The following is a 21,736-nucleotide window of genomic DNA, read 5'->3' as shown; positions in this document are numbered from 1 at the left end:
AAGTTACCTCAAAAGCTTGTTCTCGTGCCATGATAACGGCTTGATGAGCCAGTGTAGTTTTTAATGTAGTTACAGTAGCTGTTAACTCTTGGGCATCTTCAGAAAGATTTACTTTCATCTCATTGATAGGAAGACCAGGCCATGTTCCCCTTCCTCTTGGAATCATCCCCATTTCTTCTCCATCTTCTAGGCTTTCTCCGGCAGCTTTACGTCTCAATAATTCACTGGTAGGATATCGCGATGGAGGAACACCTTGAAGGAAATGAAAACAACATTAAAGCCCCATGTGTGAGAGAGAGAGAGAGAGAGAAAAAAATGGGGTTTAACATCCACTCGATGCAAACTAGGTCATTTCCGGGCCAATTTTATTTCAATAATTCGCTTTAGGGGCCAACCCACAACACCCCAAGAGTAGTGGGTCAGATTGCCCCAAATCGTGATTGGGCGGTTGATTAGAAGCACGCCACGAAGAATTGCTGAATGTCTGTGGATTGGTGGAGCAATTACTCATTATTAAGACAAAAATCAAAAACATCCATTTTCACTTTTGACGGTGTATCTCTTTGCGTGTGAAATGGGGCCCGTCAGATAAGCCGCCCATATGAAATGTTCATGTGTAGGAAATTGGCATGTTATTAACGATACCCAGGGTTTTTAAACCAGTTCAACTTAAGCGTCTGAGATAAAGGATAATTAACACCATTTATTCGTACCCGAGAATCAATTCAATTTAGTTATAACGCTATAAAAAAAATCCTGAATAATATCATTTATTCTTACCTGAGAATCAATAGAATTTAGTAATAACGCTATAAAAAACCCAGAATACTTACGTCCTTTTTTGACTTCGTCAACAACAATCTGATTATCTAGCTGTAATAATTGATTCTCTGTTGTACGAGATAAAACTTCTATAAACTTCTCACTATGTTCAACAACACAATTCTACCACAGAAAAAAAATATAGAAAAGCTTATAAAACTGAGAAATCTGACCAGAGAAAGAGAAAGAGGGAGAAGGGGTTTAACTAGGTCATTTCGGGACTAACATATGGTTCAATTTTATTTCAATAATTCTCTTGTGAGTAGGGGTCTTTAGCAGTGGGAGGAAACTGGAGGACCCGGAGAAAACCCACGAGGTTGGACAGGCGACCCTACTCCTTGTCACGTACAAATGAGAAATCAAAACCACGCCAGGCGCTAACCATTCGGCCATTCAAGCCCCCTTGCAACAACAGACCACATTTTCTGTCTAAATGAGAATCTTAAGTTTGATCCTGGACTTAAAGCAGCAGTCACAGAGAATTTGTGTCTTCCGTCCAGGCTGGTATATAATTATAAGTAGTTTGATAATTTGTACATGACAAAGTCTGTAACAGGTGTCTTATGTGCTGGCGTTTGGTGTTTACCTGTAATTCTTGAGAACGCTTTTCTACTAGTTCCAGATATTCTTCATGACGTTTATTTTCTTTCTCACAAAGCGCCATTAAACTTTCTTTTTGATGTGGATGGCCGAGAGTTGGACGTAGTGAATTCTGATGTTCATTCTATAAAAGAAGAGAGAAAACGTTGGTGAAGTGTCAAAAGGGTGTATCTTGGGAAATTAATATGCACATTTCTGTCTAATCTGTGTATCTCTAAGCCAATTAGAACTGTTTTGGGTATCATGTGTCCAAATGTTGTATCCTGATTTGTGGAAATTTTGAAATGCAAAAGGTTATATTTCTTAAAGGAGCTAAATCGCTAACATTTGGGACCTAGAAATTGACAAAAGTGGGTCGCAATGCATATAATACTGTAATATGAATGTATATAAACTGATTTACATTCAATGGTTTCCGTTTTTACTCCAATTTCAAATCAGTTATGTTCGGCGAAATAAGCCGTCAATCTCAAGCGAGTGCAAATTTCTAGCGTCTGGTTATTCCAGTCTACATACGCCGTTTGATTTGGTGCAATGTGTCTAGCCTCGTCCCTCTTGATACAACTGGGGCTAAAGCGCATTATGGTACATGATTCGTGTACCAATGGTAAAATGTTTATTTTGTCTTAAATATTGGATATCAAAAGCCCATCTATTTCCGGTAAGATCACAACATGAATGTTGATTTAATTTGACAAATAAATCGTGTTTTCAATGTTGAAGATTTTGGATGATATTGAGTTAGAGACTTAGCTCCTTTAATCTTTAGAAATTCTTAGATACACCCTTTTGACACTTCACGGACAAAAAGATATTTCTAATGAGAAATTATGTTGGCTAAGTCAAAGGCAATCTGATTAAAATCCAGATCTAAATTTCATTTCATTTTTTTTTATATCTCGATGGCCTACACTACTTGAAGATCTGACCAGTTGTACTGGAAGGTTGTGTCAGGGGTCTATGAACGGCTTTTGATCCTATGACGTTAGACATTGATTAGTCAATCAGCGTTGACGTTTCTAGTGGTTTACCCACATTTCTGTGCCAATGTAATAGACCGTTTCATTGGCTTATCCCTCACTTCAACAAAAACGCCTGTTATATAACAACTCTTCCAGATCCTAGTGTAGTAAAGACAAGTTAAACGAAATTTTGAACTATAAAAAACGAAACGAAATAGGATCTGTGTTTTAATCAGATTGAGTCAAAATGTGAATATTTGTAATTCAGTCGTAAATACTCATTGATTTGTCATATTGTTAGATAGTCGAGTCCATGGTGTTCATTAAATGAAATGAAATGGGGTTTAACATCCTACTGTTCTACTCAAACTGGGATAATGAAATTTTGTACAGACAGTGGCACTACAGCCTACTCTTATTTCAAATTCCAACTGGCAAGGGATCTTTTATGTGCACATCAACATGTAAACGGGATCTCAGTTTTTTGGTCCCATCTGAATGACTGGATAGCTGTTCTTGTCAGGCCCTCCATCCTGCACCACTGGCAAGGGGAAACCACACTGGAAACACCTGTTGAACTTTCTTGGCTAAAAATGGGAGCGAATGCGCGAATTCCAGACTGGCTTCCAACACAATGATAGATTTGATTGTCTAACATTAATGGGTAAGTAGTGAGCATTAGTAAAGCATTTTTGGCCAATGAAATCAGCCATCACATGAAGGATGATGAACCCTACTTTCAAAAATATAAAAAAGCTTTTTCGACTGAAGCCATGGATATATATCAACCTACATACAGAATTTCATTATATGGCATGAACAATTTAGATTTTATTGCATTCAGGAACAAGTGTAGTTATTTTAGTAACGGATTCTTATCGGCTTTGGTCTGTATCCGTTAAAGATTGAAGAATACATTAGTAAAGTAACTAGAACAAGTGTTGACAGACTGGTCCAGGGTTTATTACAATAATTCATAGTAAATTTAAACATACATTATGCTAGAACTACATGTAAATCTGCCTATTGCAGGTTTTTCTTTAGGCCTGAAATATTATCTAAATTATTAATTAGACATTAATTAACTTATCCAAACCATAATCAACCCTCGATGGAATAGCTAGCCTGCGATGTTTATTGGATTAGGTTCCGATTTGCTGTTCGACTTCCATTCATAATTAAATCATGAAATGGATAATTGAGACTATGTTTTTTTATCCTACTGACTTAAGTAATGATGATCAAGGCTAGGTCAAAAATTCAATCGCTAAAATCTCAGTTCAGAGTCGATCAATTTGACTGAAATTTTCAGCAAATTCCCTTTACAGTATCTAGTTTTCAACTGTTATAGTGCAAACTACCGGCTCTTTATCTAATCTCCCATAATGTATCTTTAATAAATAAACTAACCTGTTGTTGTCGAGGTGTTAACAGATAGAGTGAGTCCAGGGTTTATTACAATAATTCATAGTAAATTTAATAAACAAACTAACCTGTTGTTGTCGAAGTTTTAGTAAAAGTGGTGAATAATTATCATCTATATTTTTGCGATCAACTTGAACAGTGTTTATCTGAGATTTTTCTAGATCATTTATCACAAGATCAGGTACACGAGACACCAGACGCTCAAACTCAGTTAACTGTTTACGAAACTCTGAAATATACATGTCTTGAAAGTGTAATATTGTGCAAATGAAATTTAACGTCTTACTTTATGGCACCAACCAGGATAATAAAGTCAGGCATATGTCATTTTGTGATCCCTGCATTGGCCGAGAAAGTTCATTGGGATTTTCCGATGTGGTTTCCTCTTGTCAGTGGTGCTGGATGGAGGGCATGACAATGACAGTTGTCTAGTTGTTCGTATGGGACGAAAAACCGAGGTCCCGTGTATATATTGGCGTGCACGTAAAAGATCCCTTGGCAGTTGGAATTCGATCTAAGAGTAGGCCATAGTGCTGCTATGTTGGGTAAAAATTTCCCTCATAGCACATTGTAAGGTGTATACCCGTCTCCATTAGTCCAATTGGAGCAGAACAGAAGGACTTTAAACCCTATTTCATTTCATTTCGCCATTTGGTGTGGCCTGGAAAATTTAACCAGACAGTGGCGCTGGGAGTCTGCTTTTACTTTTAATTGTCAGAAGATCTGTAATGTGCTGTTGATGGAATACATGAGACCTCAGGTTTTTTGTACCATCCAAACCAGAGAGAGAGAGAGAGAGAGAGAGGGAGGAGGAATGGGGTTTAAGTCCACTGGACACAAACTAGGTCATTTCGGGACTAACATAGGGTTCAATTTTATTTCAATAATCCACTTGCGCGTAGGGGTCTTTTGCAGTGGGAGGAAACCGGAGGACCCAGAGAAAACCCACAATGTTAGACAGGCGACCTTTTTCCTTGTCACGTACAACCGGGGAATCGAAACCATGCCAGTTGACTCAATGACAGACCTTATGATACAACGCGCACACGCTAACCATTCGGTCACCCAAGCGACTGGACACTTTACTTTGCTGGTCTCTCCAATAGTCATATTAATGTCAGTTGAAAACACATTATGGATCTATTACAGAACATCAGTACAGAAACCAATACAGGCTTAAGGTCAGGACCCATCGGCACACTTCTATTTAGGTAGGTGTATAAACCAATCCTCTATTACAACCCCTTTGACCATTGAGTCCAAAGTTGGGCGTTAATCAACTTTTTATAGCACATTTTGATGGAATTTTTTTGGCCCTTGTAGAGATGTAGCTCCACATAGCTGTTTTTTTTTAATTATTGATTTTTAAAAATCTGTATTGACTTGGATCCGAGTAAATTCTCGTGTCAAGGTAAATCTCCGACTTGACCTTAGGGTCCAGAGACAAGTAAATAAGTCATTAGCTAGTTAGGATACGATTTGACCAGGGATGCTGTTTCAAAACCTGTTTGTCAGACATTTTTAGTTGGGGTTAATAGAGGCCAGAGTTAGGTCACCAGTTGGACGTTTGCCAACTCGTGTAAGACATGTCCAGCTAATACAGGTAAAATAAAATCCATGAATTTGATGCTCTATATATAAATATAGGGAGAGAAATGGGGTTTAACGTCCACTCAACACAAACTTTGTCATTTCGGGACTAACATATGGTTCTATTTCATTTCAATAATAAGCTTGTGTATAGGGGATTTTAGCAGTGGGAGGAAACCGGAGGACCCGGAGAAAACCCACGAGGTTGGACAGACGACCCTACTCCTTGTCACATACAACTGGGGAAACGAAACCATGCCAGTTGACTCAATGACAGACATTACGATACAACGTGCACACTCTAACCATTCGGCCATCCAACCCCCCGATGCTGTATATATATATGATTACCTTGTAAACAATCATTATGATATTCAAGAGATTGTTTAAAATACGACTGTAATTTCTGAACAACTGCATCTGCACAACCATCAAAACTTTCTTGTAGAGCTTGAGGTCGTGTCACAGGACGATTTCCCTTAGTTTTATAGAATAACTGAAAAAGAAAGATCACATCAATACAGTATCTTCCAATATGATCAAAACATAGATTCTATTTAGTGTTGTTTTTTTATAGTTCAAATTTTTATTTTTAGTTGTCTTTACTACACAAGGTGGAGGCCATCAAAAGTATACAAAAATGAAAATAATAGAAATGAAATGAAATGAAATGGGGTTTAACGTCCTACTGTTTTGCTCCGAACTGGGGTAATGAAGACGGGCATACGCCAAACAGTGTGCTATGAGGAAAATTTTGCCCGGACAGCAGCACTACGGCCTACTCTTATATCGAATTCCAACTGTCAAGGGATCTTTTACGTGCACGCCAATGTGTACACGGGACCTCGGTTTTTCGTCCCATCCGAACGACTAGACAGCTGTCCTTGTCAGGCCCTCTGTCCTGCATCACTGACAAGGGAGAACCACGCCGGAAAATCTGGATGAACTTTCTCGGCCAATGCAGGGATCAAACACCCGACCTCCGACCTCCAGGCGTCTGTATTTTAATCTGATTGATTATCTTCTAAAGATTTATAATTTTTACTATTCAAACATTTTAAAGCGGGAATTTCAAATTTTCTAAGAAAGTCAAAACATAATTATTTCTATGTCTTTTGCTTAATAGGTTATCAAATCACTATTATACGATCATGGGCATTATTTCCCACCCTTAAAAATCTATGACACAGGAAATAACAACACAATTACCTCCCCTATTTTGCTATTGACAACATGGGGCAGCGATTTTCCAACGTTGGAATTTGAAATTAAAAATAATATTTTTGCCAAATTCTCAACTGGCAAAGTGAATTATAGGATTAATCTTTAACAAAGTAGGACTGTTTATGGATACCATCTATCTTAAGGCTTTATTTTAATACATTTTAAAAATATAACTTGAAAATTTGCAATTGCAACTTTAATGATCCACTCTATTAGAAAAAAGACAAAGTTTTTAATGAAGGTATAAATTACAAAACATTAAAATTTATAAATTTTACTAATCAAACATTTTAATGCTCCGCTCTTTTTAGAAAAAAAGTGGAGGGGGGAGATAGATGGTTGAATGGTTAAATGTGACTGTTGTATAATCATAAGGTCTGTCATTGAGTCAACTGGCGTGGTTTTGATTCCCCAGCTGTACGTTTATTCAAACCACATCTGGATTTAGAGAGAGAGAGAGAGAGAGAGAGAGAGAGAGGGTTTAACGTCCACTCAACACATTTCGGGACTAACGTGGTTCAATTTTATTTCAATAATTCGCTTGCGCGTAGGGGTCTTTAGCAGTGGGAGGAAACCATAGCACAAGGAGAAAAGGCACAAGGTTGGACAGGCGACCCTACTCCTTGTCTTGTACAACCAGGGAATGACAGGTCTTATGATACAGCGCGCACGTTCTAACCATTCGGCCATCCAACCCCCGCAGACGTAAAAGAAACTTACATCAGCTGTTGTTAGAAGACCATCTAAAGCATCACGTAAAATTTTACGAACAATTCCAGTAAAATATTCACAGTCTACATCTTCATCCCTGTCACCAAAAACCAAATATTTTCTATCAAACTTTACGGCCTTCTGATTACGTCTGCAAGTATAACATATATAAGATTAATAAACAGTGGGGGCTATTTTCACATCGACATCATTTTCTTAGGATACTGCAGGGCCGTAGCTAGCAGCAGAGGGGTGGGCAAGTGTTGCAGCTGCCCCCGCTGGGCGCCGAACAGCGCCCTTTCCATTGGCCACAATACAAAGCCAATGACCAACGTGCCAATATCATTATGGGCGCCCCATAAATCTAAGTGACATTGGTTGGGCTGCCACCCCCGCTAGCTACAGGCCTGGCCATTGGTTGGGCTGCCCCCTTGGCCCCCACTAGCTACAGGCCTGACCATTGGTTGGGCTGCCCTGCCCCCCCCACCCAAAAAAAATAGCTACGGACCTGACTATTGGATGGGATGCCCCCTTTGTCCCTCCGCTAGCTATGGGCAAGACCATTGTCTGAGAGTTCAGATCAATGAGAGGTATTTAACTATCAGCCCAATAAAAGACAATACCCTCCGATAAATTTTTTAAAAAATGTGATGTTAATGGTCATTATGCAATCTGATTAAAACACAGATCCAATTTCGTTTCGTTTTATAGTTCAAAATTTTGATTTTACTTGTCTTTACTACACTTGGATCTGGAAGCGTTGTTATTTAACTCGTGTTCTGCTTGAAATGAGGGGTCAGCCAATCAAAAGGTCTGTCAAATCGAGCCTTTGACCTTTTTTGTGCGGAACTGCGGGTAGACATTAGCAGCAATAGAAATCAAAACAAAGTAAAAGTAGATAAAAAAATACACGGCAGTCGCTAATTGGTTAATTGAATGACTGATGTAATCGGGTCAAATGTCGCTTGCTTGGTACCGGACGTCATAGAACATGAACTCCCACTATAACTTGTTAGATCTACATGTAGTGTAGGCCATCGAAAGTATAAAAAACGAAATATAGATTTTAATTAGATTGGGTCATTATGGTGCATATCTGGAACTGAGAATAACATTTAATTTCTTCAGTGAATCTCTCACTGTACTGCATCCAACAAAAAGCTCAAATTTACACATTTCATAGAAATAGATTAATAAGTGAATTTTTTATATTGTTATATAGGGGGAGCCGTCCCCCCTGGGCCCCCTACCTGGATCCACCACTGTCGGTCTACATAAAGCTTCATAACACCAATGTGCGTAAAAAAATATATTAAGACTTGCTGCAAATTAGTTCCAAATGTGTTTTTGTGGACGAGCACTACTTATGATCAGAAGCAAGGACATCATCAATTTGGTGGTGGATTGTGTTGCAAATAAAAGTACAAAAGATGGAATATTGACAGAGAAAGAGAGAGAGAGAAATGGGGTTTAACGTCCACTAGACACAAACTAGGTCATTTCGGGACTAACATATGGTTTAGTTTTATTTACATAATGTGCTTGCGCGTAGGGGTCTTTAGCAGTGGGAGGAAACCGGAGGACCCGGAGAAAACCCACGAGGTTGGACAGGCGACCCTAATATTGACGAAGAAACGAGATGAGTCACTTGATGAGGATTCCTATTGTTTGTGTGATGTCTGTAACAACCAGGCCCCAAGTTCACAAAGCATTCTCAGACTTAAAGTAGCTAAGTCTCTAACTCAATATCATCCAAAATCTTCAACATTGAAAACACGATTTATTTGTCAAATTAAATCAACATTCATGTTGTGATCTTTACCGGAAAAAGATGGGCTTTTGATATCCAATATTTAAGACAAAATAAACATTTTACCATTGGTACACGAATCGTGTACCATAATGCGCTTCAGCCCCAGTTGTATCAAGAGACTCGAAGGACGAGGCTAGACACATTGCACCAAATCAAACGGCGTATGTAGAGTGGAATAACCAGACGCTAGAAATTTGCACTCGCTTGAGACTGCTGGCTTATTTCGCCGAATATAACTGATTTGAAATTGGAGTAAAAACAAAAACGATTGAGTCTAAATCAGTTTATATACATTCATACTACAGTATTATATGTGTTGCGACCTACTTTTGTCAATTTCTAGGTCCCAAATGTTAGCGATTTAGCTCCTTTAAGTTAAGAATATACTCAACTCTCAATCACTGTTTATAAGAATTAACTTTGATCCACAAACATAATGCTTTGCACATAGTTTCTTATTGATGTATTTGATACATTAAAACAACAAAAGTTTAATAAAGGGCTATATTTCAGTTAAAATAAGCAAACAATCTTGAGTAAATTCTTAAGGCAGGACACTACCTAAGAATTTTACATTGATAACAGAAACTTGCCATTTAGTGTAATATTAGTATATGATGTCCCAAATCAGATTTGATAATTTGAGCGCAAAATGTTTATTTGTTGTCATGGAAATGGTGGCCATATTGGATTTTTTTATATATTCACGGTGGCTATGTTAGGAAATCAAAATCTTCATTGTTTATTGAAACAAACTATTTGTGATTTGGAATAACATATATAGGCATTAAAGAGTGCAATAAGGCATAAATTTTACTATTTGAATGTTAATAAAGAACATTATGCATCCCACATAAAACAAGTGGGTGTGGTCGAACACACAACTAAAAGGATTTTGTACAATAAAATGTCCAAATGTATAACAAACACTTTGAAAATCACCTTATTGCAAACAGCAGCTATAGCACTAATCGTAATTCCAAAGATGAGACCATTATCTCTCATAGATTTTGAGAATTTGATTTTCTAAGACCTGATATGGGTGAAAAATTGAGTACGGAAAAAAGCAAGTTAAAAGTTAAAAATTTGATTTACCTATACAAATGACTAAATATTTAACACTATATAATATAAAGGCTGGACACGACTTGAAAAATCAACAAATTTTAACTATTTTGGGCAATTTTAGCTGATATCAAAATTTGACAGATCAATCTATACAGAGTGTTTTATAAGGTAGTGTCCTGCCTTAATGCTTTGCGAACTCAGGGCTAGAGCTAACATGCCTAGTTTAGTTTGGGTAGATATAAGTATTGGCCTAATACGTAAATATATTTCGGACGAAGCAACGAAATCTTTAGTGCATGCTCTGGTTACATCTCGTCTTGACAATCTTAACTCTCTTTTAGTTGGTCTTCCTTGTCACCTATTGCATAAACTACAAAAAGTCCAGAATTCAGCTGCTAGACTGGTTACCATAACAAAACTGAATGAACATGTTACACCCATTTTCTACACCTTACACTGGCTGCCAATTATTTATAGAATCCGTTTTAAGATTTTACCCTTAACTTTTAAATGTTTAAATGGAATGGCACCTGCGTATTTGTGTGAACTAGTAGAATGGTACTCACCATCACGAAGTCTACGTTCATCAAGTGACTATCTCCTTAAACGTCGAACTGCGAGACTATCGACATATGGAGAAAGATCATTCTCGTACCAAGCCCCACTGCTCTGGAATGGACTTCCGATTAATATACGCAGGTGTCACACCTTACCAACTTTTAAATCACTTCTTAAAACTCACCTATTTGTACAAGCTTTTACATAATTTATCTATGTTTTATAATTTTATAGAGGTTCCATAATTTTTATAAACAACTTATTTTTGAATAATTTTATCCATTATAGTTTTATTTATATGATTTTATTTCTTTTTGTATGATTTTATACCATTATTGTTAAGCGCATTCGAACACTTTATAGTGGAATCTGCGCTATATAAATGTAATAATAATAATAATAATAATAAGTATGTCAATGTATTACCTACGAAACATGGTAGTCCATCTGGAAACTAACCACAAATCTTTCGGTTTTCTTCATAGCAGACAGAAAATAAAAGCATAGAGTGAGAGAAAAAGAAAGAGAAGAAAAGTTTGAAAGAAAGATAATAGTATATAATGTATACAGTTATTACAAAGAAAGCTAATAGTATATAATGTATACAGTTATTACAAAGAAAGCTAATAGTATATAATGTATACAGTTATTACAAAGTAAATGAATTGAATCAAGAGATATATATTAAATTTGGTGTGACAGATGATTTTGTGTGCTCTATGAAGAAATGATTTTATGTGATTTCATATGTTCCCAACAGATGATTTTATGTGTTCTCTCAACAGATGATTATCTTCTCCATCAACAGATGATTTTATGTATGTTCTCAAAACAGATGATTTTATGTATGTTCTCAAAACAGTTGATTTTATGTATGTTCTCAAAACAGATGATTTTATGTATGTGTTCTCAACAGATGATTTTGTGTGCTCTATCAACAAATGAATTTATGTCTTCACAACAGATGATTTTAAGTATGTTCTCAAAACAGATGATTTATGTATAATGTTCTGAGAAAAAATGATTTCATGTGTTCACAACAGATGATTTTATGTATGATCTCACAACAAAAATGGGGCCTTTAAAATAAAAGTAACATACATAGGATTTATGTTGGTTGCACTGCTGCTTTCTGTTGGATTCTCTGATATTTTAGGTAGATGAAGCACATGTTGTTTTTTTTCAAAAGGTACAAGGCTTCAAGTTTTTAGTAGGAGAAAGAAAAGAAAGACAAAGAAGAAAGAAAAACAAGAAAATAACAAACATGCCAAAAAAGTGAAATAAAACAAAAATGATTGAATAACTTATGATACAGCGCGCATATGCTGAACCATTCAGCCATCCAACCCCCCCCCCCCCCCAGTTCTGTGCTATAGAAATGTGTAATAATAATAATATAGCCCAGATCATTCCAACTGCTAGGCTGTCCAGAATGCTTGCTTTACATTTAACAATATTCTTTTTTTAGGCCGTATGAGCAATTAGGAAACTCCTACAAATTAGTCTGAAAATAGACCACACCTAATATATCAGATTTTGTTTTTAATAGAGAGAGAGAAATGGGGTTTAACGTCCACTTGACACAAACTAGGTCATTTCGGGACTAACATATGGTTTAATTTTATTTCCATAATTCGCTTGCGCGTAGGGGTCTTTAGCAGTGGGAGGAAACCGGAGGACCTGGAGAAAACCCACAAGGTTGGACAGGCGACCCTACTCCTTGTCACGTACAACCGGGGATTCGAAACCACGCCAGTCGACTCAATGACAGACTTTATGATACAGCGCGCGCACGCTAACCATTCAGCCATCCAACCCCCCCTTTTTAATTGAGATTGGTCAGTATAAAAATTAGTCAAACCATCACCAACGTAGCAACAAGTTAATCTGCAGATTTACCAAGTAAACGAAAAATATATTCACCAAAATCCAGAATTAATTCCTGGTTCCATTCAACTGACCCTCGCCTTCCCCCCCCCCCCCCCCCCCCACAAAAAAAAAAAAAATTACGGAGCTGCAGATCCCAAAATCCAGAATTTAACTCCTGGTTCTGTTCAACTGACCCCCGCCTCCCCCCCCCCCCCAGCCCCGCCTAAAATAACAAAATAAAAACTTACGCAGCTGCAGATCCGAGACGTTTTTGTTGACCGGAATCTACTGATATCATCTGACTTCTACGACTGACTGGTTTACTTTTATCAGATGAGATGCTACCTTTACCTGAACTCTGAGACATGGCTGACTTGAGTTTTTCACGACTGTCAGGGGGTAAACCTGGTGTTGTTGCTTGAGTGGTAGATGCACCTAAAACAGATTGACAATTGTAGTTTTAAAATCTGGGGCCTTGTTCATGAAAACTTAAACTGGAATTTTTTTTAAAAATTCAGTTCTTTCATTGGCCAAGAGCTAAAATTTGTATTAGGATATTAGAGATGAGTCAAATAAAATGCTTGCAACCTTAAATTAGTTTAGTTTAACTTTTTGTGAATTAGGCCCCTCTTATAACCAACCCAGTTGGCACAGAGGTGTTACTTCTACAGAGGGAGAGAGAGAGAGAGCGAGAGAGAGAGAGAGAGAGAGAGAGAGTTTTACATTCACTCGACATAAACTAGGTCATTTTGGGACTAACATATGATTCAATTTTATTTCAATAATTTGCTTGTGCGTAGGGGTCTTTAGTGTGCTATGAGGGATATTTTGCCCGGGCAATAACTGGGCTAATAAGACGGGCATACACCATACATTGTGCTATGAGGGAAACTTTGCTCGGGCAGCGGCACTCTGGCCTACCCTTATATCAAATTCCAACTGCCAAGGGACATTTTGCCCGGGCAGTGGCACTATGGCCTACTCTTATATCGAATTCCAACGCCAAGGGATCGTTTACGTGCACGCCAATGTATACACAGGACCTTGGTTTTACGTTCCATCCGAATGATTAGACAGCTGCCCTTGTTCTTCCTGCACCACGGACAAGGTGAAACCACGTCGGAATATCCCAATGTACCTCAAATGACATCAGTGACATGATACACTAACTCCTAACAACAAAAGATAAAATATTTACCGAGTTGTGGTTGTACATCATCATCATAATCGAACTCCAATCCTATTTTACTTTTACTAGGTATTCCTCTAAAAATAAAAAAAACATGTAATGAAATGAAATGGCGTTTAACGTCCTGCTAAAAAACCACGCCAGTTGACTCAATGAGAGACCTTATGATGCAGCGCGCACATGCTAACCATTCGGTCATCCCCCCCCCCCCATGGAATGGGGTTTAAGATCTTCGGTCATTTTACGACCAACACAGTCCTGACAGAATTCTTGTGTAACTGCCATTTTGTATGCTCAACTTTTAACATCTATAAATATGGTACTTACTTCAGAATGCTTTTAATAACTCCTACTGAAGGATCTTCTGTTGGCTGTTTACCGGCTTTACTTACTGGTGTAACATCAGATATAAACCCAACTCGTGCAGCTAAAACATAGATATATCACAATATTACACAGGTGTTAAATCGGATATTAACCCAACATAAAACATAGATACATGTATATCATAATATTACAGAGGTCTCACATCAGATATAAACCCAACAGATATGAAATCTGTAAATAAAATAGGGACAAAGCACATTTAAACACCCCTCCATAATTTCATTCTTCGCAGAAGAATAAGAAATGAAATGGGGTTTAACGTCCTACTATTCTGCTCTGAACTGGGTTAATGAAGACGTGCATACGCCATACAGTGTGCTATGCGGGAAATTTTGCCTGGACAGTGGCACTATGGCATACTCTTGTATCGAATTCCAACTGTCAAGGGATCTTTTATGTGCATGCCAATGTGTACACAGGACCTTTTTTTTTTATACCATCTGAACGACTAGACAGCTGTCCTTGTCAGGCCCTCTGTCCTGCATCACTGACAAGTGGGAACCACACCAGAAAATCTGGATGAACTTTCTCGGCAAATGCAGGGATCAAACACCGACCTTCAGGATAGCAAGCCAGCATCTTACCCACTTAGCCACTGTGACGCCCCCAGAAGAATAAGCTTTTCCTATTATAGTTATAAGCTATCTGTGAGAAGGTGCCACTCCCCACGACCACCACCCTTCACCTGATAAAACAATGATCAATATTGGTCTGTTCAATGACTCACCTGCAATTGGGTTGCCCTGTAATATGGAACCTGATGAAGGGCGTGGTGCACTTAATGCCTGACCTTTAACACAGTTTAAATATTCTGTTCTTTCAGCCACAGCTTCAAATACTTCAGGTAAACTCTTGTATAGTTCATCAGAAGTGATTTGCTGCAATCAAAATACATTTTTCATATAGCTTGATTAAATGCCATTGAGTAAACGTCCACTCGACACAAACTAGGTCATTTCGGGACTAACATATGGTTAAATTTTATTTATATAATTTGCTTGCGCGTAGGGGTCTTTAGCAGTGGGAGGAAACCGGAGGCCCCAGAGAAAACCCACGAGGTTGGACAGGCGACCCTACTCCTTGCCACGTACAACCGGGGATTCGAAACCACGCCAGTCGACTCAATGACAGACTTTATGATACAACGCGCGCACGCTCACCATTCAGCCATCCAACCCCCCGAATCAGAATAAAACATGGACCTAATTATTATATGGAATATAAGTTACTGCTTCATAAAGATGGGAGAACCATCGTCAAAATGTCACCAGAAATAAATGAAATGAAATGGGGTTTAACGTCCTACTATTTTGCTCAGAACTGGGCTAAAAAAGATGGGCATACGCTATACAGTGTACTATGAGGGAAATTTTGCCCGGACAGCGGCACTATGGCCTACTCTTATATTGATTACCAACTGTCAAGGGATCTTTTACGTGCATGCCAATGTGTACAGCTGTCCTTGTCAAGCCCTCCGTCCTGCATCACTGACAATGGGGAACCACGCCGGAAAATCTGGATGAACTTTCTCGGCCAATGCAGGGATCGAACACCCGACCTTCAGGCTAGCGAGCCAGCGTCTTACCCACCTCACCAGAAATAAACATCCAACTAACTTGTATGTCACATATCGTCGGTGAAGTGTCAAATGGGTGTATCACGGGAAATTAGTCAAATACACTTTTTAAAATCTCCCAATTAATATGCACATTTCTGTCTAAGCTGTGTATCTCTACGCCAATTAGAACTGTTCTGGGTTTTATGTGTCCAAATGTTGTATCTTGATTTGTGGAAATTTTGAAATGCAAAAGGTTCTATTTCTTAATCTTTAGAAATTCTTAGATACACCCTTTTGAACTTCACCGACGATATGGTATTCTAGGGGTTTAAGTCGATATTGTGTATAAACATACAGCTTTTATTCCATATACTTGTGTCATGTTTTATAGGTGTGTGATTAAATGAAATGGAGTTTAACGTTCTACACGAACCGGGCTAATGAAGACAGGCATGTACTACTTTTAATTATTTAAATTTCCAAACGTCAGGGGATCTTTAATATGCTACCAATGAAATTAATGAAATGAAATGGGGTTCGAAGTCCTACAGTTCTGCTCCAACTGGGCTAATGAAGATGGGCATACACAATACAGTGTGCTATGAGGGAAATTTTGCCCAGAAGGCGGCGCTACAGCTTACTATTATATTGAATTCCAACTGTCAGGGGACCTTTTACGTGCGTGCATGCCAATGTGTACACAGGGCCTCAGATTTTTCATCCCATCTGAATGACTACACACTGTCCCTTGCTCGACCCTGTCCTCCATCACTGACAAGAGGGAATCACGCCGGAAAATCCTGATGAACTTTCTCGACCAATGTAGGGAGTGCAACCAATGGTATACATACATGACCAGTTTGAAATTGCCAAGAAATATGTTTTAACATATTATTATTGGGGGTTCGCATTTTAAAATAAATCATTCTTACCTCTTTATCTGGATTGGGATTTTCACAAGCATCTATTCTGCGTTCCAACCTCTGTAAAAATTGACTCAATTTCTGAGCTTGAGAATTACTTTCAGCTACTTCTGCTTTTATTTTAACCTGGGTGTTAGTCAGCCATCTGGCTATTTTCTCCATAAAGGTCAGATCAAACATATGACTTTTAAACCTAAAGAAAAATAATTAAATATAATATTTTCACTCTCACCTTTTGTCATTTCAGTCTTGAGTTAGAAGAGAGAAGAAATGGGGTTTATTGTCTGCTTAATACAAACTAGTTTATTTTGGGACTAACATATAGTGTATTCAGCAGTCAACCCAAGTCCTTCTCTCATACAGACATGGGAGAGTGAGAGAGAGAAATGGGTTAAACCAGGTCATTTCGGGACTTAACATATGGTTCAATTTCATTTCATTAATTCGCTTGTATGTAGGAGTTTTTAGCAGTGGGAGGAAACCGGAGGACCTGGAGAAAAACCCACGACAGGCGACCCTACTCCTTGTCACGTACAAGTGGGGAATCAAAATCACGCTACTTGTCTCAATGACAGACGTTAACCATTAGGTCACACAACTCCACTCACCAACAGGGGATCGAGAATCTTTCTAAATGAAATAGATTCATGCAGACTTGTTTTCACAACAAAGGAATCATTTAATATATATATGTAATTAGATTAAATTCCTAAAAGTAAAATATATTTCTTATATTGCACCTGTCTTCAAATTCATTGGCAACCTTTGTTCCCTGTTCCAATCGTTTTGATTCCATTCCTTCCAAATCAGACATTATTGATCCTTCCACCTGGTCGATCTTCTGTGACATCTTTTCTAACTTCTTTCTATACTCTTCAATCTCATCTGGACAAAAATTACCTCCATCCGAGAACATTCTGAGATAAAATTAAAAGCATCTTAATCATTTGGAAAGTTGTGGATATAGCGCTTTATAAATGGACATAGTATTATTTTATTATTTATTAGCCAAGAATACCATATCATAAATAATCTTGCAGGGGAGTCAGCTAGTGGCCATTACCCCATGGATTATAGGACCTCCACCAAGTACATTTTTTAGACTTTGGCCAATGAAAAGGGCTGTTTCTTTTTAATTATTTCAGTTTAAGATTTCGTGAATAAGACTCCAGATTGCTTAGGAAGTTCCATTTCCATACATACAGAAAATCCATTTATTGAAATTCTGGGTCAGCGATAGGGTTAGAAACCCTTACCACTTGTGATGGGTAACTCCGTAATTCATGAACATATTTTAAGGATACAGGCATTTCATTGGTTGAGGGTTATAATAGTAGTCCAGATTTTTGTTCTTGGCCAATGAAATGGATGAACACTTAAAATAGTTTAGTTTCAGTTATTGTGAATAAGGACCCAACACTATAGTGAAGCACTATTGTACAACAATCTTGTTAACCCCTTAACTGCGTAGTTTTTAAAATGTTAACTACCCCCTATTGTGTAATTAATTTGACGAAAAACGTCATTTTTGGACCTTTTTATTCCTGAATACAAATTTTAGTAGTCTAAAACCATATTAAAACTAATGGTAAATAGAGTTGTCTCCCTTCAATTAGATTTCCTCGACCGGGTGTAATATAACGTCCTACACATGCTGCGATCGTGTTCGAAGAATAGGTTGGGGAAAATACCTCCAAGGCGTTATATTACGCCCTACACACGGTGAGTGGCAGTTGTCCAGGACGTTATATAACGCTATACGCAGTTAACGGGTTAATGAAATGAAATAAAATAGTGTTAAATGTTGTATGATTCTATATATACTACCCCAACTGGTTTATGAAAACGGGCACATGCAACGAAATAAAATGAAATGGGGTTTAACGTCCTACTGTTCTGTTCCCACTGGGCTAATGAAGATGGGCATATACAATACGGTGTGCTATGAGGGAAATTTTGCCCAGGCAGTGGCACTATAGCCTACTCTTATTTCGAATTCCAACTGCCAAGGAATCTTTTACATGCCAATGTATACACAGGACCTCAGGTTTTTGCTCCGTCCGAATGACTAGACAGCTGTCCTTGTTAGGTCCTCATTCCTGCACCACTGACAAGGGGAAACCACGCCGGAAAATCCCAATGAACTTTCTCCGCCAATGCAACACCTGACACACACAGTCTGCTATGAGCGAGAGTTTGCCTGGACAGTGGTATTTTTATCTACTCTCCATCGAAACCACAAATGATCAAATTTTTTTTATGTGTGTGTCATCATATACACGGAACATTGTTTTTATCATCCAATCTGAACACTGATATGTTGTTCCTTGCCAGACCCTTTGTTCATCACCATTGACAAGCGGAAACCAGGCTGGAAAATGCTGGGGAACTTTCCAAGTGACATCAAGGGATTGAAATCGGGATCTCCTGGCACTGCGGCTCTAATCTTATAACAAAAGAATAGTCAATGCACTAGCAGATAACCCGACGCTGCCTGGGTTGTGTCCGTAACTTCGAAACAAGGCCAACGTCACCTAGCCTATGTTACTCCCTGGTCCAAGCTACCACTATATACCAAACTTCAGCATCGGGACAGCCCTAGTACAGCCACCAACCATGAACAGACAGACAGACAAACGACAGTCACAAATATTAGTATAGATGCCAACATAAGATTGTGTAAAGGTTATAACCACATCAACTTACTTGAAAGATTTAATAAATCTGGCGTTTGATTCTCTCAACATTTGTAAATTTTTATCTAAATGTTGACGAAACTGACGAAGTGATGTTCGAATAACTGACATAAATTGCTCTAACTTGACACTTAATTCATTCTGCAGCGCCATTAACCTGAAAGAAAATAAAAAAAACCAACATAATTATAAGGAGCAACCATTTTTATTATTTATATATATACATATTTGGTTCTTAAAGATGCATTATGTAAGAGCTAAATCTGTCTATTGCAGGTCTTTCTTTATATATATTAATTAGACATCCAGACTGTAATAATCAACTCTTGATGTCATCCTTGGCCTACAATATTTAGTGGATTTGAATACATTTTGTGATGGATAATTTAACGTAAAAATGAATAGTTAGTAATGATGTTCGAGGCTAGCCTAAAATTGTATATCTTGGTTCAGAGTGAAGCAATTTGACTGAAATTTTCAGCATGTTCTATTCTTATCATCTATTTTTTAACTAATATAGCGAGAACTGTCAGCTCTTTATCTAATCTTACCTAATGAACCTTTGACAATTTCCAATAAGATTATATTATGGAAAATTGAAATGTTCAAGACATTGCCAATTCTTATCCGTTTTGAAGGGGAATAAACATTCTTCAAACTCTATCTAGTTTCTTTGTGCTTTTGTTACAAATTGTCTCAAAGAGGGAGAGAGAAATGGGGTATTATGTTCACTCGACACAAACTAGGTTGTTTCAGGACTAACAACATATGATTCAATTTTATTTCAATAAATCGTTTGTATATAGCGATTTTAAGCAGTGGGAGGAAACCGGGGGAGCCCGAGAAAACACACAAGATTGGACAGACGACCCTATGCATGGTCACGTACAAGCATGGGATCGTAACCATGTCATCCGACTCAATAGCAGGTCTTATGATCAAAAGCGCATGCGTTAAACTATTCAACCATCCAACCCCTCTATTTTTTAAAAGAAGATGTCCTGTACAGCATATAATGATCAACAAGATTGGTGCGACTAAAATCTGTCGCGATGGACACATTTTCAAAATGGCGTTAAAAAAAATATAACCTACCATACTACCAACAGTTACTAACCTGGATGATTTGGTTGCGTTAATAAAAACTATTTCTAGAGCTTCAATATCTACACGAAATCTAGTAGCTAGTTTATTATGTTCATGACTCATAGCACTGAATCTTGTACGTAAATCTGTCAATGATTGTTGAATACCCTTACTATGACGTGTTACTCTCTCCGAATGCATCATCAATTCAGCTGAAATGCAAAATTCCATCTTTTACATCATTTGGAAACAAATATTTCAGCCAGACCAAAGTCTGAGTTGATCAAGATTTTCTGGCGTGGTTCCTCCTTGTCATTGGTGCAGGACCGAGGGCCTGGCAAGGAACAATGTATAGTCGTTTGACGAGACAAAAAACCGAGGTGCCGTGTATACATTGGCGTGCACATAAAAGATCCCTTGGCAGTTGGAATTTGATATAAGAGTAGGCCATAGCGCCGCTGTCTGGGCAAAATTTCACTCATAGCACACTGTATGGTGTACACCTGTCTTCATTAGCCCTGTCGAAGCAGAACAGTAGGACATTAAACCCAATTTCAGTTCATTGACGATTTCTCAGTTGAGAAGTTCAGAAAACTAATCAGGAGATTTATACTAGATTTTATTACATCTCTCATACCTACCACATTTTACCTACATGTACTTAATGCATAGCACAGGTGTGCCAAGGGAGAAGGATGTAGAGATGACTTACCTGCGCGGACATTATGAATATCTAATTCCGCTCGTCGAGATCGTGGTTGATGAAGATGAAGACGTAAATCAAGTTCACTATTTAATTCTTCACACTTTAAAATATCGAAAATACATTTAGAGATATACTATTTTTATCTTTTCAAAGGCAGTATTTAAAATTTCACAAATAAAATAAACATTTTTTAAATAACTAATGTATCAAATACATAAACATTTCTGGCTTGATAATCATCAAAACAATGAAATCATCAAAGGAAAAGAACTACTAAAGTCTCCCACAACCTTTGCAAAATATAATACCAATCATTTAATATAAATTTAGAGCTATAGTGATTTAATATAAATTTAGAACTATAGTGATTTAATATAAATTTAGAACTATAGTGATTTAATATAAATTTAATACAAATTTAGAACTATAGTGATTTAATATAAATTTAGAACTATAGTGATTTAATATAAATTTAATACAAATTTAGAACTATAGTGATTTAATATAAATTTAGAACTATAGTGATTTTATTTAATATAAATTTAGACT

General features: G+C 37.6%; 1 protein-coding gene across 2 annotated transcripts in view; it reads right to left on the bottom strand.

The window, feature by feature from the left end:
- Nucleotides 1–21,736, bottom strand: part of LOC126808457 (coiled-coil domain-containing protein 180) — a 73,394-nt gene that overhangs the window by 2,735 nt on the left and 48,923 nt on the right. The window contains exons 4-20 of one of the 2 annotated variants that reach the window (XM_050533168.2): nt 21,194–21,287; nt 20,513–20,693; nt 19,406–19,552; nt 17,440–17,616; nt 16,709–16,892; nt 14,946–15,096; nt 14,159–14,258; nt 13,841–13,908; nt 12,891–13,077; nt 11,875–11,970; nt 11,200–11,250; nt 7,344–7,485; nt 5,751–5,895; nt 3,878–4,038; nt 1,409–1,546; nt 834–945; nt 8–252 (exon numbers count right to left, since the gene is read on the bottom strand). In XM_050533168.2, the coding sequence (XP_050389125.1) occupies nt 8–252; nt 834–945; nt 1,409–1,546; nt 3,878–4,038; nt 5,751–5,895; nt 7,344–7,485; nt 11,200–11,250; nt 11,875–11,970; nt 12,891–13,077; nt 13,841–13,908; nt 14,159–14,258; nt 14,946–15,096; nt 16,709–16,892; nt 17,440–17,616; nt 19,406–19,552; nt 20,513–20,693; nt 21,194–21,287 (2,379 nt within the window). The remainder of the gene's footprint in view (nt 1–7; nt 253–833; nt 946–1,408; nt 1,547–3,877; nt 4,039–5,750; nt 5,896–7,343; nt 7,486–11,199; nt 11,251–11,874; nt 11,971–12,890; nt 13,078–13,840; nt 13,909–14,158; nt 14,259–14,945; nt 15,097–16,708; nt 16,893–17,439; nt 17,617–19,405; nt 19,553–20,512; nt 20,694–21,193; nt 21,288–21,736) is intronic. The other variant, XM_050533169.2, reaches the window with a different exon arrangement.

Source organism: Patella vulgata, chromosome 1 (assembly GCF_932274485.2).
Source record: "Patella vulgata chromosome 1, xgPatVulg1.2, whole genome shotgun sequence".
Lineage (NCBI taxonomy): Eukaryota > Metazoa > Mollusca > Gastropoda > Patellidae > Patella > Patella vulgata.
The sequence above is the reverse complement of the archived record's forward strand: the minus strand, read 5'-3'. Positions and strand labels throughout refer to the sequence as shown.